The sequence below is a fragment of the Ursus maritimus genome, unplaced genomic scaffold (genome assembly GCF_017311325.1).
Source record: "Ursus maritimus isolate PB19 unplaced genomic scaffold, ASM1731132v1 scaffold_34, whole genome shotgun sequence".
NCBI classification, from domain to species: domain Eukaryota; kingdom Metazoa; phylum Chordata; class Mammalia; order Carnivora; family Ursidae; genus Ursus; species Ursus maritimus.
In genome coordinates this window covers 5778887-5796668 of record NW_024426008.1, presented here as the reverse complement: position 1 = coordinate 5796668, position 17782 = coordinate 5778887, and the positions used below count along the sequence as shown (strand labels likewise).

General features: G+C 36.1%; 1 protein-coding gene across 4 annotated transcripts; it reads left to right on the top strand.

Annotated features, from left to right (window-relative positions):
* Positions 1-28: 28 nt before the first annotated feature.
* Positions 29-17582, top strand: RMI1 (RecQ mediated genome instability 1). Of its 4 annotated transcripts, XM_008695811.2 has the most exons (5): positions 29-201; positions 6034-6094; positions 14138-14227; positions 15009-15535; positions 15746-17582. In XM_008695811.2, the coding sequence occupies exons 4-5, from the start codon at positions 15016-15018 to the stop codon at positions 16927-16929; spliced, it is 1704 nt and encodes a 567-aa protein (XP_008694033.1). In that variant the 5' UTR covers positions 29-201; positions 6034-6094; positions 14138-14227; positions 15009-15015; the 3' UTR covers positions 16930-17582. The 4 variants fall into 4 exon arrangements, with proteins under 4 accessions (XP_008694033.1, XP_008694030.1, XP_008694031.1 ...); XM_008695808.2 differs by having other exon boundaries at positions 15009-17582; XM_008695809.2 differs by having other exon boundaries at positions 29-310; positions 15009-17582.
* The last annotated feature ends 200 nt before the right edge of the window (positions 17583-17782 follow it).

Here is a 17782-nt window from a genome sequence, read left to right as displayed (position 1 = left end):
TCACGCGCACTGGGAGGGGGCGGGGAAGGGGCGTTTTCAGGGCCAAAGGAGTCTTTTAGGTTTGGAGGAGGGGCGTCAGCGCGCGGGAAATCGGGCGGGAAGAGGCAAAAAAGGATTAGGGCGCGCACCGTGGCGATTCCTGTTCTTACAGTCGCGCGGCCCAGGGACCGCTGTTGCGCGAGAGGAAGGCTGGACGCCCAGGTCGGTGCTAGGCCCAGAGGAATTCTCCCGTTTCCACAGTCCACACTCGCGTCTCCCTCCCACCCCTCACCCCGCTTCCCGCCCGGCCTGCGGGGCGAGCTGCGCGTCGGTGAGTGCCGCCCGCCGGGGAAACCCGCTGTTTGTAACGGGTCGCAGCGCACACCAGGCGCGGCCCGGGTGCGGGCGCAGCTGGCGGTTTGCGGCCCGCCGTCCTCCATCCGGCTCGGGCGGGATCCCGGGAAACGCGGGCGGGTCCGCTGGCCTGCAGCGGGCCAGCGTCGCAGTCCCAGAGAACCGGTCCCCCTTGCTTTTGACCCTCAGCAAGCGCTCGCTGGAGATCCCAAGCGTCTTCACGGGCGTTCTGACGAGACTATTCTTTTTTTTCTCGTTTTCTCCCCCCCGCCCCCAATTTAGTTAATGGGGCCTACGAGAAGAGTATTTTGTAGTGTCATCGCTGCAGTTTATCTGTGAAAATTTTCCTGGAAGTATTGCATTTTTTCTCTCTAAATGAATGCAAATCGCACAATAAGTTGTAGACGTCCGCGTTCTGTTCATTCAGCTGTTTGAAGCTCCGACCGAGTGTTCGGAGTCGGTGTTCGGCAGTGACGAAAACAGACCCAAAACGTCGTCCTCAAATATGTTACTGTTGCAGCGTGTTCAAGTTTGTACTTGCTTTGTGTTCGGTTACTTCTAAGGTCCCTGTGCCAAGCTTTGATGATTTCTTTTGTTAAGGCCCTTAAGGTCACTTCGAATTCGTGACGACCCTGGGAAATCGCCTGGCCGCCAGTATCCACATCCTTACCCTTCGACCATCTCCCCAAATACGTGTTGAAGCATAAGGATGTTATTATAATTTACATATAAAGCTAAGTCCACCATTAGCAGAATACACATATATGTTTTGTAATGATGAATTTGTGCTGATTCATTCTATTGTAACTTGATTTCCCTCTTAAATAATTCTCAAAATGGATGTAACCAGCATCGTTTATTGTATGATTGCGTTCATCCATTATCTTTTACTTGCCTAGTTAGGAAGAAACTCTTGTTTGGGGGAAGTGAGGACTTCATGAAGCATGAACTTTTACTAGCTAGGAGGATAGTTAAATACTTTTAGAGCACATTGTCTGGGATTGTGGAGTTTATAGGTCCATTTAAATGATAATGTAATTTTTTGTGACTGTCCCCTTCCATAAAGAGTGTATCTTCATGAAGAGTCTTGTTCGGAGGTGAAACTCAGTTCATGTTTTGGTTCTATGTTACATGGCTCAGGTCTTTTTTAAATACTCAACCAAGAATTGATGCATGCATCTATGGGTTAGGAATACTTAGATTATAGAGATTTAATCTGCTAGTCAGGATTTGCAACGTTTAATTGCCGTTTAAAATCTGGGACATTTTACCAATACTAACAGGCACATAGAGGGGTACTGTACCACTGCTGCTTTCTTTCAAGCTAGTATTTCTGGTGTAGCCATTATATTCCACCTTGATAAAGGGAAGAGAAGGAATACAAAGTAAACAGCCCTAAGAACTTCCTCCTCCCAGCTTCACGGTCTTCGGACTGGACCCTAACTGGTGAAAGCTGTTACCTTTTTTAGATGCCAGTGCCCAATAGGGTTTTTTTTTTTTTTTTCTTTTGAACGTGTTTCCTCCTTAACCTGTTTTAATTTACTTTTTAGGGTTATTCTTTAAATAACGGGAAAGTCTGTCTTTTCACCATTTTTTCATCTATTTTCAACTAAACTACTGTATTGTACTTTTGCTTATTCAAGGACTTGCCAATTTGATAGATACATTGAGTGGCTCCTGTCTTGTATAATTAATTTTATGGTCATTTTGAACTCTCAGTCAATTTAGAGCTAGTATTTACTTTACTTTAGATAAACTAACATAATTGAGATTGTACACTAGCCAGCTGGATGATTATTTCAAATATTGTAACTACCATTTCCTGAGTTCCTCACTATCTGCCCTACCTTGTGCTTGCAGTTTAAAGCTTACTACAGTTCTGCGAGGAAGTTGTGGTTATCTTTGTTTTATGGATAAAAAAATTAAGACTGAGAAGTTAAAGAATGTGTCTGAAGTCACATAGCAGAGATGGGATTAAAGCTCCTAAACCTATTCTCTTTCTGTCTTTTCCTTAGAATAGGTTATGGAGGATCCACAAACATCCCCACTGATAACTTCGTTCTAATTTCAGTCATTAAATACACGTTTCCCCCCTAATTTTCAGAAAATGTCTTTTAAAAATTTTGAAATTATCCCCAATGAGTTAAGACACACTTAAATGGTACTTCTGCCATTTGTTCAGTTTTTTAAAAATTGGAATAGGTGAGGCTGATGGAAAATTAACTTATAAATCTAATAGGTCAGTCTTTGTGGTGACTGATAGGATTTTTCTACTTTATTCTTCCCTGGTCAGTTCCTGCAGTCAAGAACTTAAATGTCGATTATTGTGTTAAGTTTAGTGTGTATAAAGTCAGTTTTTTAGAAAACATTTTTTCATGATTATAAAATTAATGGGGATTAAGACATGTTAATTTTGTATCTGGCCTTTTTCCTAACAAAATAAAATATGAACATATTTTCATGTTATTAAATAGGGTTTTAGGAATTTTTTTAAAGACTGTAACCTTCCATTTCAGGGACCCGACGCAGTGTAATTCCCCCCCTGTTGTTGAACATTTAGATTGTTTCTCTTTTTTTCCATACTATACAAAGTGATAAACACTCTGGCACATAAATCTTTGTCCTCTTTTCTGATTGTTAAGATTCATTTTGGAGAGTAAAAGAAGTGATGTTATGAACATTTCTTAATGGATAATTTAAAAAACATACCTTTCCATATATATATATTTTTTCTTGGACAGTGAGAATCAGGGGCTGTTCATTTTGTATGAGCAGTGGGGAAATGGTGCTCTCCAGCTTATACCTCCCCTCTTAAGTTTTTTCTACCTGCAGTGACTGTGATTGCTCCATTTCTCTCCAGAAAGAGAGGAAGGAAAACCTTAAGAATTCTCAGGAGTAGATGGAAGTAATACAATTTATTAAATTATTAAGAGGCTTGGTTATTGAAACCCAGTCTAAACTTCATAATAAATATAGATCCTATTTGATAATACTTTTCCCATTTAATTTAATGTTTATTCATTTATTTTTTAAAGATTTTATTTATTTATTTGTCAGAGAGAGAGAGAGCAAGAGAGACAGAGAGCACACAAGCAGGGGGAGCGGCAGGCAGAGGGAAAAGCAGGTTCCCCACTGAGCAAGGAGCCCAATGTGGGACTCGATCTCAGGACCCTGGGATTATGACCTGAGCCACCCAGGCGTATCTCCATTTAATTAAATTTTTAAATGAAATTTTCTTTCTAACCTGTAGGAAAAAATCCTATTATATATAGAATCCTCTTTTCATTACATTTGTTATAACATGCAGTTGGCGGGGGTGGGGCTGGGGGTAGGGGGACGACGACACACACTATATCCATGTCTCTCTGATCAGTGTACCCTACACTTACTTTGCTTTTAAATGAGGAATTCTGTGTAACATGTTCATTTAGCAGTCAGTTTCCCCCCCAAAGTTCTTGACAGTTTTGGTAAAATATTTGAGATTAGCTATATTTGAGTGCTTGGCACAATGTTAAGGATCTCTTAACACATTTACTTGTGCTTTAAATATGTCTTGGTTATCTTTTGGGGTTTTAGTCATCAGAATTTTTTTCTTTGCCTACTTATGGTAACATTATTATAAAATTATAGTATGTCAGTTAGGTCGAGAAGTGGAGATTTAAATCCAAAAGGATAGTACTTGGAGAGAATTATTAATTAGGACTGCCACACAGTAATATAACAATTTAGTTGTGGTTCACTGAGCAGTGTTTCTCAGAATTTGTCCCAACTGTCATTTGAAAGGAGTTTGTCACTTGTCATGTTAACAACACTAACAAGGAAGTGCATGTTTGAAGTAAAGGAAACATAAAAAAAATAAATAGATACATGTTTTAAAATATTAGTTTGTAATTTTTAAAAATTTTGAAATTGTTTTATGTGGTATTTTTGCAGAGTTATAGCAGAGGAAAAGTAGTAATTACCCATGGCACTGTTGTTTTGAAGCTGTTACAGATAGATGCAGTGGGTGATGTTAAGTTTTTCTTTCACTTGACATTGCAAATGAAATAATTTAGAATGCACTAGATGAGCTTATTATTTAAATGAGATCTGAGAAAAGTCTGTTCATTGTAATAGCAGTGTAGTGCTCTTGTAGAATGACTTTTTATGATTGCGATTTTGTATGTAAGTGGGTTTTATATGTAAACGAGGGACTGGCCATACTTCCTCTTTTCACAGAAGTCAACAGGGTCTAGCAAAAGGCCTAGGAACGGATATTAGAAGAACTTATGTTCTAGTTCTGGGTCTGTTACTACATATGATCTTTATGTTTTAATCTTGCATCAGTTTTATTTATCTTAAAAAGATGAGAATACTTACTCTTTCATATTATTATTTTGAGGTTTAGGTGTACTATTACAGATGTAAAAGTATTTTTAAAAAAGCTAAAAATCTTACAAATAAAAAGTTTTAATTTTTATTTTCATCAAGCCCTTATCTTTATCTCTATTTATACAGCTGTATCTTCTGGGATATAGGATGGATATCTCTGAAATTCATCCTTGTTCATTTCGTTTTCTGTCCAGCCTTGACCTTTTCAGTTCACAGCCAGTCAGTCTTTCTTCCTTTCTCATTTGTTCCTTCCTCCTCCCAGAAGTATCCATAGTATTATCTCCTAGTATTTAACAGGTTCAGCTAGAAAGTAGCATTTGTATTTATGTGGCTGTGTGTCATGATTTTAGGGGTATATTCTGTACCCAGAGTGATTTATAGTACAAAACATTCTGCAAACAACTTAATTGTAATTGTGGCATTTATGCTCGATAATTTACTTAAAACAGTTTATAACTCAACTGAAAGTACACTTTGTCCTAATTTCAGTTTACTTAATGACTGTCATTACATTACTACAACACCTTTGCAAATTATACTAGGTCCATCTGCCAATGTGTTTAAATTTTAGTGGAGGATATAGGTAACTTATTGAACAAACACACCTAAGAGCCACGGATCTGGCTTAATTTTCGAGGTTAAAAAAATGACAACAGATGCAGTAAAATAGCACTTTGGAATCTTAGGTTATGTAAGTACAATTGACCCTTGAACAGAGCTGGGGTTAGGGATGCTGAGCCCCACACAGTTGAAAATCCCCTTACAACTTTCGACTCCTCTGTTACTACTAATAGCTTACTGTTGGCCAGAAGCTTTGCCCATAACATAAGTAGTCAATTAGCACATATTTTGTGTTACATGTACTATATGCTGTATTCTTTTTTTTTTTTTCCTAAGATTTTATTTATCTGAGATGGAGAGAGCATGAGGAGGGGGGTAGATGGGGGAGAGGAGAGGGAGAGGGAGAAGCAGGCTCCTTGCTGAGTAGGAAGCCCGTCATGGGGCTGGATCCCAGGACCCTGAGATCATGACCTTAGCCAAAGGCACTTAACTGACAGAGCCACCCACGCGCCCTTATATACTATATTCTTACAGTAAAGGAAGATGGCGAAAATATTAAGAAAATCATAAGGGAAAATACATTTACAGTACTAAAATTATTGAAAAAATCCTCCTAAAAGTGGAGTTCAAACCCGTGTTCAAGAGTCAGCTGTACAGATCTTTTAGTCTTGAAGATAAGGTGTCATTAAGCTATGGCTTTGTGGAATCATGCTTGGAGGTTTTAACATGCTTTTAATTAATTTCATATTTGATGTTATTTTGTTTTAGGTCTGTCTTTTAAGCATACAACTGGATTTGGTTTATTCATTTTGAGAATATTTCTTAACAGGTGAGTTAATCTATATTCATTATGATTGCTGATCTATTTAGATATGTTTCTACTATTTTACTCTTTCTATTTATAGTAGTTGGCTGTTCCTTTGTGCCTTCTGTTGGATTGTTTATTTGTTTTCCTCGGCTAGTTTGGAAATTATTATATTTCTATTCTTTTGATGTTTACCTTCAGTTTTTTTATTGAGATATAATTTATATACAGTAACATTTCTGTTTTTCTTGGTGTATAGCTTTGTGTGTTTTAACAAACGTAGCCGTATCACCATTACCACCACCATCATGATATAGAACAGTTTCATCACCCCCTCCCCCCAATTTCCTTATGCCTCTGTAGTCAGTCCCTCTTATACCCTCAATCTTGGGCAACCATTGAACTGTTTTTCGTTGCTAATGTTGCTTTTTCTAGAATGTCTTATAAATAGAATTGTGCAGTCTTTGGCGTCTTTCACTTCACATACTGCATTTGACATTTGTCTTACAGTCTAGTTTGGGTTGCTCTAAAATACCATAAACTGGGTGGCTTAGAAACAACAGAAATTTACTTCGTGGACGCTGGGAAGTCTAAGATCAAGATGTCAGCAGTTTCAGTGTTTGGTGAGGAGGACCCACTTTTGTGTTAGAGGATGGCCATCTTTTCACTATAACCTCCCACGGTGAAAGGGGCAAGGTAGCTCTGTGGTGGGGGTGGGGGTGGGGTTCTCTCTTTCATGAGAGCCATAATCTCTTTCATGAGAGCTCCACCCTCATGACCTAAGCATGTCCCAAAAGCCCTACTCCTAATACCATCACACTGGGCATTAGGATTTCAACATATGAATTTTGGAGGGGGGGAGATACAGTCTGTAGCAACATTCATCCATGTTTTTGCATCTATTAGTAGTTCATTCCTATTTATTACTGAATAATATTCCATTGTAATGAAGTACCGTAATTTATCCATTCACTGGTTGAAGGACATGTGGGGTTGTTTTCGGCAATTATGAATAAAGCTACTGTAAACATTCACAAAAAACGTTTTTAATTAGTGTAAGCTTCAATTTCTCTTGATAATTACCTAGTAATGCAATTGTTGGGTTGTTATGTTAAGTGTTTTTCTTTCTAAGAAACTGCATATCTGTTTTCCAAAGTGGCTGTGCCATTTTGTATTCCCACCAGCAATGTATGGAAATTCTAATATTTGATATTCTCAAGTTATTTTTTATTTTAGCTGTGGTAGTAAATGTGTAGTACCACACAGTGATTTTAATTTTGCATTTCCTTAAGGTCTGATAATATTGAACATATTTTAATGTGTTTATTTGCCATCTGTGTATCTTCTTTGGTGAAGTGCCTATTCAGATGTTTTATTCATGTTAAAATAAGTTTGTTCTCTTATTGAATTTTAAGTATAGATTCTTTATATATTCTGGATACAAGTCTTGTCAATTATTTCTCTCAGTCTGTGGTTTATCGTGTGTGTGTGTGTGTGTGTGTGTGTGTGTGTGTGGTTTTATATTCTTTACAGTGTCTTTCACAGAGCTGAATTTAAAAGTTTTGTTAAAGGCCAGTTTATTAATTTTTTTTATTGTTTTTTAGATTGTCCCTAGGAAAACTTTTAAGAAACCAAGGTCACAAAGATTTTTCTCTTTTCTTATGGCTTTTCTATGGTTTCATTTTTCACATTTAGGTGTATGATTCATTCAGAGTTAATTTTTATATAAGGTATTGGTTGAGGTTCATATTTATGCATATGAATGTCCAATTGTTTCAGCATCAATTGTTCAAAAGACTGTCCTGTTTCCATTGAATTGCAACTTCGTATAAGTTGCATTGAATCTGCAACTTTGTAGAAAATCAGTTGGTTGTATTATGTGTGGGTCTGTTTCTAGACTGTCTTCTCTTTGCATTGATTTATATGTTAATCCTTTTGCCGATACCTCACTCTCTTGATTATGAAATTTTATATTAAGTCTTGAAGTCAGATAGTGTGAGTCCTTTAACTTTGTATTTTGTTTTCAAAATTATCTTGACTATTCCAGTTCCTTTGCCTTTCCTTATAAATTTTATTGTTACTTTATTTTTTTTTTAATTTTTTGAATCAGCTTGTCATGTTTTAAAAAAAAAACAGATTGCTGGGATTTTGAATGGCATTGCATTAAATCTATAGATCAGTTGGGGAGAACTGAAACCTTAAGAAAGAGTCTTCACCACAGCAGGTCTCTTCATTTTTTTTTTTTCTTTTCATTTGTTTTAGTCATCTTTGATTTCTTTCACCAGTAATTTGTAGTTTTCAGGATAAATATCCTGCACGTATTTTGTTAGATTCATTTTTTTCCATTTGACACATTGCAGCTTTCTTGCCCTTGGGAACAGAAGACAGCACTTCAGCACTATGCTGGGGGCCATTTGAAACAGTGAAGTCGGCAACAAAAAGCACAAAAGTGTGAAAAATGTAGCGCTAAATAGCAGGGAAAAGATGCATCTTGCTCACTCATTTATTAGGCCATGTAGCTATTTTGTAGATTCTTCAGTGCTTTCTTCATAAACATTCATGTTATCTTTATTTTAGAAGTAATTTCTTTTTTCTCCTCATCACTTTTGATTTCTCTTTCTTACTGTAGAAAACACATAAATTTACCCTCTAAACAACTTTAATTGTACATTATGATATTGTTAACTTACATACACGTTGTCGTACAATAGATCTCTGGATTTTTTCATCCTGCATGAATGAGATTCTATATACATTGAACAACAACTCCCCATTTTCCTCCCCTCAGTCTCTGGCAACGTAGAACCACATCTACATTCTATTTTTATGAGTTTGATTACTTTAGATACTTTATGTAAGTAGAATCATGTACTATTTGTCTTTTGTGATTAGCTTATTTCACTGATTATAACGTCCTTAAGGTTCATGCATGTTATAGCATATGATGTGATATTCTGTTCCCCCCCTTTAGGCCAATTAATATTCCTTCTTATCTATGTACCATATTTTCTTTATCCATTCATCTGTTGTTGAACAACTAGGTTGCTTCTACATCTTGTCAATTGTGAATAATGCCACAATGAATATGGGTTTGTAAATGTCTCTTGGAGATTGTTTTCAATTCTTTTGGATATATACCTAGAACTGGGATTGCTGGATCATATGGTAGTTCTCTTTTTCATTTTTTTGAGATACCTCCATACTGTTTTCCATAGTTACTGCCCCATTTTACAATCCCAAAGGTGGGTAAGGGTTCCAATTTCTCCACATCTTCACCAACACTTGTTATTTTCTTTGGTTTTGGTTTTGGCTAGTTGCCATTGTAAGTGGTCTGAAGTGATATCTCATTGCATTTTTGATTTGCATTTCTCATGATGATGATGGTGGGCATCTTTTCATATGTTTGTTTGCCATTGGTGTATCTTTGGAAAAATGTCTGTATGTTTTTTGTCCATTAAAATTTTTTTTTTGTATTGAGTTGAGAAGTTCTTTCTATATTCTGAATATTAATCCCTTATCAGATTATGGTTTGCAAATGTTTCTCCCATTTTCTCTTTTTTTTAAAGATTTTATTTATTTATTTGAGAAGGGGAGAGAGAGAGAGAGAGAGAGAGAGAGGTGAGCATGTGTGCGCACACACGAGCTGGGGGATGGGCAGAAGGAGAGGGAGAAGCAGATTCCCCCCAAGCAGGGAGCCCACAGGTGTAGCTACTAGCTGTCCCAGTGTATGGCTATTATAATTCATACCTTTAATTTTAAAACATACACACTTTTGTACTATTTTATTTCTAATAGCAGAAATGAAAAACTCAGTAGAGCACATGGAAGGTAGTTAATATCTTCTTCCCAAGTTAAACATCAGTACAAAGAAATCAATGGAAGAAGATTAAAAAAAAAGTTTTATATATATTTAAAAATAAAACTTTAAAGAATTGTTTTGAAAAATAGCAATTCCTTGCCTTCTTCCTTTGTTCCCTTTCCCCAAAGTAACCACTTTCAACTCTTCCAGCAGATTCTTTTTTGTATTTACTTCTGTAACTCTGGAAACCATACAGATATTGCTACATCTTGATTTTTCAGTTTTAGTTAAAAGTCTTGACTTTTACTATAGAAATGAGAATTTAGCTCTCTCTACCTACCTTTCTCACTCACCCCTTCCCTAACACCCATATTTTTCCATTTTGCTATTAAATCTGTATAACTGTATTAAAATTTCTGTCAGATAATTATTGAGAGTGACTGTTATTACTACACACGTTATTTAGAACTAAGCAACGTAGTACAGAAATATTGCTTTATCTTTCCTGTACAACATTTTCTTTTGTCTTGTGACCTTTTTTGGTTTTCTCTACCATTTTTCATCAGATCAACCCCTAACTCCTACAGTTACTTAAATTTCTTCTCTACATTGAGATACGTTAATGCTCTAACTAACAGATGTGTAAACCAAGAAAGAGAAAGACATGAGATCCTGGAAATAGTGGTCTCATGTGATTTTATCTTCTTGAAAAATAATTTCTCCTCAGGCCTTCTGAGCTGTTTGCTTTACATCCTGCAAATACTTCTCACTATAATGCTTTTCCCCTCACCTCTTCCTCTTTCTTGGTTTATTTCTCTGTTATGTTAGAGCATATCCTCCATTACAAAAATTGCTTTAGACAATGCTGATCTGAAAATATTTTTATTTCACTGTCATACGATGCTTCGCCTGGGTAGAAGTCTATAGTTTGGAAATAATTTTCATTCAGAAATTTGAAGGAATTGCTTATTTACCTTCTAGCTTCTATTGAGAAATATAAAACCATTTCATTTATTATTGTTTATCATCCTTCTCTGGAAGCTTGCAGCATCTTTGTCCCTGCATTCTAAAATTTCGTAAAGATAATGCCTTGTTGTATATTGGTTTTATTCATTGTATTGCGTTCTTTCCATCTAGAAGATCTTATCTTTAAGTTGTGGAAATTTTTCTTTTCCTTTCTTTTTTCTTTTTTTAAAGATATTTATTTATTAGAGAGCACAAGCAGGGGGAGCGGCAGGCAGAAGGAGAAGCAGGCTCCCCACTGAGCAAGGAGCCAGATGCAGGACTCAGTCCCAGGACCCCAGGATCATGACCTGAGCCAAAGGCAGAAGCTTAACTGACTGAGCCCCCCAGGCGTCCCTGGAAATTTTTCTTAGTTTATTTTTTTTGATTATCCCTTCCCCTTCCCTCCTTTGTTTTCTCTTTTTTCTCCTTCTGGGACTCCTAGTCTGTTAGACTAACTGGGCTAGTCTCCACCCCCTCCATCCCCACGCCGTGTTCCACTGATTTTTTTGTACTGATGTTTTACTTTTGGAAGAGATTTTCTTAACTTTATCTTCCATTCGTTCTACTGTTTTTCATTTCCACTATCGTATTTTAAATTCCTAAGAGTAGTTTTTTGTCCTATGAATATTTCTTGTTATAGAATCGTATTCTTACTACACAGATATTAATATCTTTCTTAGGATATCAATGATAGCTTTTTTGAAGTTTTTGTCTCCATAGTCACTTTATTGCATTTTTTTGTTTGTTTGTTTGTTTGATGTGCCTTATTGCTAGAAGCTTTTCTTAGATATCTTGTTCTAGTTAAGAGAGGGGAACTAGAAAGCTGGTTGAAACTGAGTCTGTGTAGGCAATCTCAGATGGGCTGTTTAATTAGAGAACCTCTTACGTTAATATCTTTAGGTCTTTTCTGTTAAGGTAGTAAGATTGCTCAGAGAAAGGTTTTCTAGTCCTCTTTCTAGGAGAGTATAGGCCTAGTCGTTGGTATTTCTGGGTGCTTTGTAAGGGAAGAGAGTAGTATGTATTCAGCATGTAGAAATTAGGAATTTATTTGTTCCCCCTAATTCCAGCAAGTTATCTCCACTTCAGCTGTACTCTGGTATCCCCCAGTCCAGAGATCTTTTTTACGCTCTCTAGGAGCAGTCTCTCTGACTTGGGATAGGGATGCCATACTCTTAAATATCTTAAAGAGTCTTTTGATCAATCTCTACATGGTCAATTTTTATCACAATGGGCCAGGAACCTTTCCTACCTTTGAAATTTTATGTTGTTTTTTGTATGTAATTAAAAAAATATCTATATTCTCATTTTTTTCACTCTAAAGATATTCACCAAACTCACAACTTTAACTCCTTTAAATTGTAACCATTTGTTAAATTAATAATGTGATCACTTGTTTAGGGTCACAAAGTTTATAAGCGTGAGACAATTTGGCAGTTATACTCTGAATCACTAGACTATATACTGGCTCTCCCATCTCTTATTTTTTTTTTTTTATTTTTGTGCATGATAGTCTTTACTTTTAAATGATTATCAGTATACCCAATAATAACATGTAATAGCATGTAACCAGTTCTTGAATTCCGTCATCTAGTAATTTTGATTAAGAGGAACTGAAAGCAGCCCAAACAATTATACTAGTTTGTATGTATGTATGTATTTATTTATTTTAGAGAACATGTGTGCATGTGTGCAAAGGGCAGAGGGTAGAGGGAGAGAGAGAATCCCAAGCAGGCCCCACACTCAACATGGAGCCCAAAGTGGGGCTCGATCCCATGACCCTGACTCAGGCACCCCTATTGTTCTAACCCTTAGCCAGAAAAGACTATTTTAAGGCTGTCTGCTGCTTAACACAGGTTACAAATAACTACTTACTACTTTCTTGTAGATAAAGCCGCTGACCCTCAAGAAAGCTTTAAGGGGGAAAAACCCATTTAATCCGTTTCTTTTTTCAAAACATTTATTTTACATCTAATAAAGAAAAAGTCACTATTGATATATATGTTGCTTGAATTAAAAGATATAGGGAACCAGACAATGTATACCCATTAAATTTCTAAGAAATACAAGGTAAAAAAATGAAATCTTTAGGTAAGCTCTTTTTTTTTTTGGTGTTTTTAAAAAATTGAGGTATAATTGATATATAGCATTATGTTAGTTTCAGTGGTTCAACATAGTGATTTGATATTTGTATACATCGTGAAATGATCACCACGATAGGTCTAGTTAACATTCACCACCATATATAGTTACAGAAGTTTTTTTCTTGTGATGAGAACTTTTAAGATTTGCTCTTTTAGCAGCTTTCAAATAAGAAGTACGGTATTATTAACTATAGTCACCGTGCTGTACATTAGGATAAGCTTTAAGTTCACACAAAGAAGCTAGATTTGTTATTTTCCAAAAAGTGAAAAGACCTACTATATGATATACAGAAATAATTTACTGCCTTTTCGAGAGAATATAATTCAAGCTTTGCTAAAATTTCGTATTCCATGAGGGCATCCAAAATTCCAATCCTTGGAATAGGCACTTCTTTCTTCTTCCCCTGTCCATTTATGCGGTAGTTTTCATGGATTTCTGTTCTGGTTGATGTCTTAAAGGCCAAGAGGTTATCTAGGACTTAATCCCTGTTTTGCCGGTATTAGGTCTGGAGAGTGGTCATCATCTCTTGAATCTCCTTCACTTCAGTACTGCCCCTGCCATGGGATCCCAGAGTTGCAATTTCCTCAGCCTTGGACACTTTTCTCTCTTTCCAGGCTATACCATTCTGTTCCAGCTTGAGCTGCTTTGACTTGCTTCAGCTTCCATTTCTTTTTGCATGTGGACCTTGGACACTTTCTGGGCACCCACTTCTCGGCCTATAGAAGCTGCTGTAAACCCTGTGACTGACTGGCCATGGTGGTGGGGATGCTGAGGCTAGCTGGATCACCCCCTTGGGTCACCAGACCCAGCTGCCCAAGATACGTGCCTGTGCCAGTGCCTTGTGGACCATCCTCTCCTATCTTTTTAAATTTTTACAAGTAACCCTATGAGGTTAAGCATCTAGACAAGGAAACACACTTAGAGAGACGTGAATAAATTTCTCATGATCACTTCTGTTTAGCTCACTCCAAACCTCATGTTTTTATTATTTTACCTCCACTCTGCCCTGATTGATAATAGGAACCCCCAAAACCATACCACCGAACTCTTACACTCATGCAAATAGACCAGTGATTCTTTCTGCAGCTCCGCCTTTTAACCCTTACCGCTTCTTGTCCCAGGGCCATTTCTGAACAGTAGAGGTAACAGTTACTCCACTGAACAACCAGTTCCAAATCCTTTCATCAAATCCTATGTTCCTGTTCCAAATGGTAAGTTTTCTTGTGGTCATATTAAAACTTTTATAAATTTTAACTCTTGGATATTTTCATCTGTGGGAGGAAAAAATATACTTTTATGAACACAGGGTTAATTGGTGTTTAGTGTTTTGAGACCACTTTTATGCTGAGAAAATCAGAAGTTGAGATTTATTTAGCCAAACAAATAATATACTTTACATCAGCTCAGAATCTATTGTTATTTGTTATATTTTTATCCATAGACCACATGTTTAAGTACTAGATGGACAGACAGAATGGTAAAAGTTTTAATAGAATATGAATTATAGATATGAAGAGAACCTTAGTGACTATTTTTTCTTGACTAAATTTTAAGTGATTGGAATCTGATTATTAATATAATAATAACTACCATTCACCGGCTGTCTTTCATAGGTTTGACATTGTGTTTTACAAATGTTAATCATATAATTTTCACAACAACGTTTGAAGATAGATGGTGGCATTGACATTTTACAGATAAAAAAACTGGGTTAGAGAAATTAAGAAATTTATATTAAGTCACAGAGCTTGTGATTTGACAGAGTTCGCTTTTAAACCTAAATATATCTGTCTTAAACCTTTTGCTTTTCTCATTGTATCATCTGATGACTTGTGATATTTGAATTTTGAGCATGTAGAAAGTCAAAGAATTTTAAGACACTAAAGAGAGAAAAATCTAAAGGGTGTGGTTATATCTGTGGGTTGTAGAAAATTATAGAAACTATATTTAAATGTACTGAATTATAATTTTTTTTTGTTTTTTTGTTTTCAGGTAATACATGCATAATATTTCTTTTATTTTAAAAGAAATGAGTGTAACTAATATTGCATTAAGAGTTGAAACCTGGCTTTTAGCTACTTGGCATGTTAAAGTACCTCTAACGTGGCTGGAAGCTTGTGTTAACTGGATCCAAGAAGAAAATGATAATGTTAATTTGAGTCAGGCACAAATGAATAAACAAGTGTTTGAGCAATGGCTTCTTACTGATCTGAGGGATTTGGAACATCCTCTTTTACCTGATGGCATTTTAGAAGTTCCAAAAGGAGAACTGAATGGATATTTTGCTCTGCAGATTAATTCATTGGTTGATGTCAGTCAACCTGCGTATTCCCAGATACAAAAGTTGAGAGGAAAGAATACAACAAATGACCTAATTACAGCTGAAACACAAGTAACCCCAAAACCTTGGGAAGCAAAGCCTTCACGAATGTTGATGCTACAGCTAACTGATGGAATTGTACAAATGCAGGGAATGGAATATCAGTCTATTCCAGCTCTTCATAGTGATCTTCCCCCAGGTACAAAAATTTTGATATATGGAAACATTTCTTTCCGTCTTGGCGTTCTCTTATTGAAACCAGAAAATGTGAAGGTGTTGGGAGGAGAAGTAGATGCTCTTTTAGAGGAATATGCTCAAGAAAAAGTACTTGCAAGATTAATTGGGGAACCTGATCCTGTAGTTTCAGTCATACCAAATAATTCTAACCAAAGCATCCCTGGAATTACAGATGTTCTAGATCCTGCATTAGGACCTTCTGATGAAGAACTCTTGGCAAGTCTTTATGAAAATGATGAGCTCCTAGCAAATAATGACACCGCCTCAGAAAGATGTTTCAGTACAGGTAGTTCCTCAAATACTATTCCCACAAAACAGTCAAGTTTTGAACCACTACATATTATTTCTCCAAAACCAGTGGAGAAACCACCAAATCAATCTATGCATTCAACTGATGGGGAATTAGATGACTTTACACTGGAGGAGGCTTTGCTGTTAGAAGAAACTGTCCAGAAAGAACAAATGAAGATTAAAGAATTGCAGCCATTGACTTTGAACAGGACACCAGATGAAAGTATGGAGAGAGTTTCATATAAACCTAATACTCCGGATAATTTTTCTTTGATTTGCAAAAGTGGAAACAATATTTGGAATGAAAAAAATTTATCTGTGCAAACGACTAATGAGAGCAAATCTTTTAGTTGTCCATCTGCTGGAGACCAAAACAGTAGTATTTTTTCAGTTCATAATGTACCCCGTCCCCATGACTTTACAAATAAAGATAAGGACTCAGAGACAGATAATAAAATAAAACAAACCTTCAGTAGTGCCAATGGACATTCCTTAAATAATAAAATACAAATATCAAATGGAGAGCTGGTAAATTATGTACCAAAAAGGAGTTCACACATTTCTAATGAAAATGATCACCATTTACAGACTTGTTCTTTAAGATCATCAGAGAACAGCACTAATCTTTCTATTGCCATGGATTTATATTCTCCACCCTTTATCTATTTGTCTGTTCTAATGGCCAGCAAACCAAAGGAAGTTACAACAGTGAAGGTCAAAGCATTCATTGTAACCTTAACTGGAAATCTGTCAAGTTCTGGTGGCATTTGGAGTATAACAGCGAAGATTTCTGATGGTACTGCCTATCTAGATGTAGACTTTGTAGATGAAATACTTACTAGTTTGATAGGGTTTTCAGTACCAGAAATGAAACAGTTAAGAAAGGATCCTCTTCAATACCAAAAGTTCCTGGATGGTTTGCAGAAGTGTCAGAGAGATTTAATAGATTTGTGCTGTCTAATGACTATTTCATTTAATCCCTCCTTGTCTAAAGCAATGGTACTGGCATTACATGATGTTGAAATGGAACACCTTGAGAACCTAAAGAAGCGACTGAATAAATAATTTATTAAAATAGTATTAGGAAACAATTAAAAAAAAAAACCAAGAAAATATTTAGAATTAAATTTGACCTTTTATGTTTGAAATTTTTTTTTGTAAAAGGGAAAAAGGAAGTCGTGTAACTTTTTTCAATTTAATTTTAAGAATGTTTAATCATGTTTGTGTATTTAGGTTCTTTAAATAAATTTTTTTATAGTAACTGTTAGACAAAAGAATTTGGTGACCCATTGTTATTGAGAATTTTGTTTTTCACTTGTCATTCCACATAAGATGACTGCTAAAATATTGTGTTGTTGTCTACTGATGAGTCATATCGTTGGTTATAAATAGGTAGTTGTACTTCTAGTATGTTGAGTACCCAAAGAGATTTTTTATATTATTAAACTTAGGAAAAAGTTAAATCCAGTGGATCAGAATGTCAGGCTTTCAGATGCAAAAATGCTTTGGTTTTTTTTTATTTTGCTGATAGTGAATATTTGTCTGGTATACTTAAGGCAAATATTACATTAACTAGATGCTATTTCAGAGATTATATTGAATGGTTTAATTATTTTCAAGGATAATTTATTTCAAATGGCATATTGAAAACTTGAATATAAGATTCAGTAAATACTTCTTTTTTTGGATTAAAATAAGGTGTTTTGTTCGTGTCTTAGGTATTATTCCTCTCCCCTCCCTTCTTAAAAATTTTATTTATTTATGACAGAGAGAGGGCACAAACGGGAAGCTGCAGGCACAGGGAGAGGGAGAAGCAGGCTCCCTGCTGAGCAGAGAGCCTGATGTAGGGCTTGATTCCAGGACCCTGGGATCATGACCTGAGCTGAAGGCTGACACTTAACCGACTGAGCCACCCAGG

Excerpts from the sequence above, each read along its gene's own strand:
- RMI1 (XM_008695808.2), top strand. The coding sequence starts at position 15,016 with ATGCATAATATTTCTTTTATTTTAAAAGAAATGAGTGTAACTAATATT.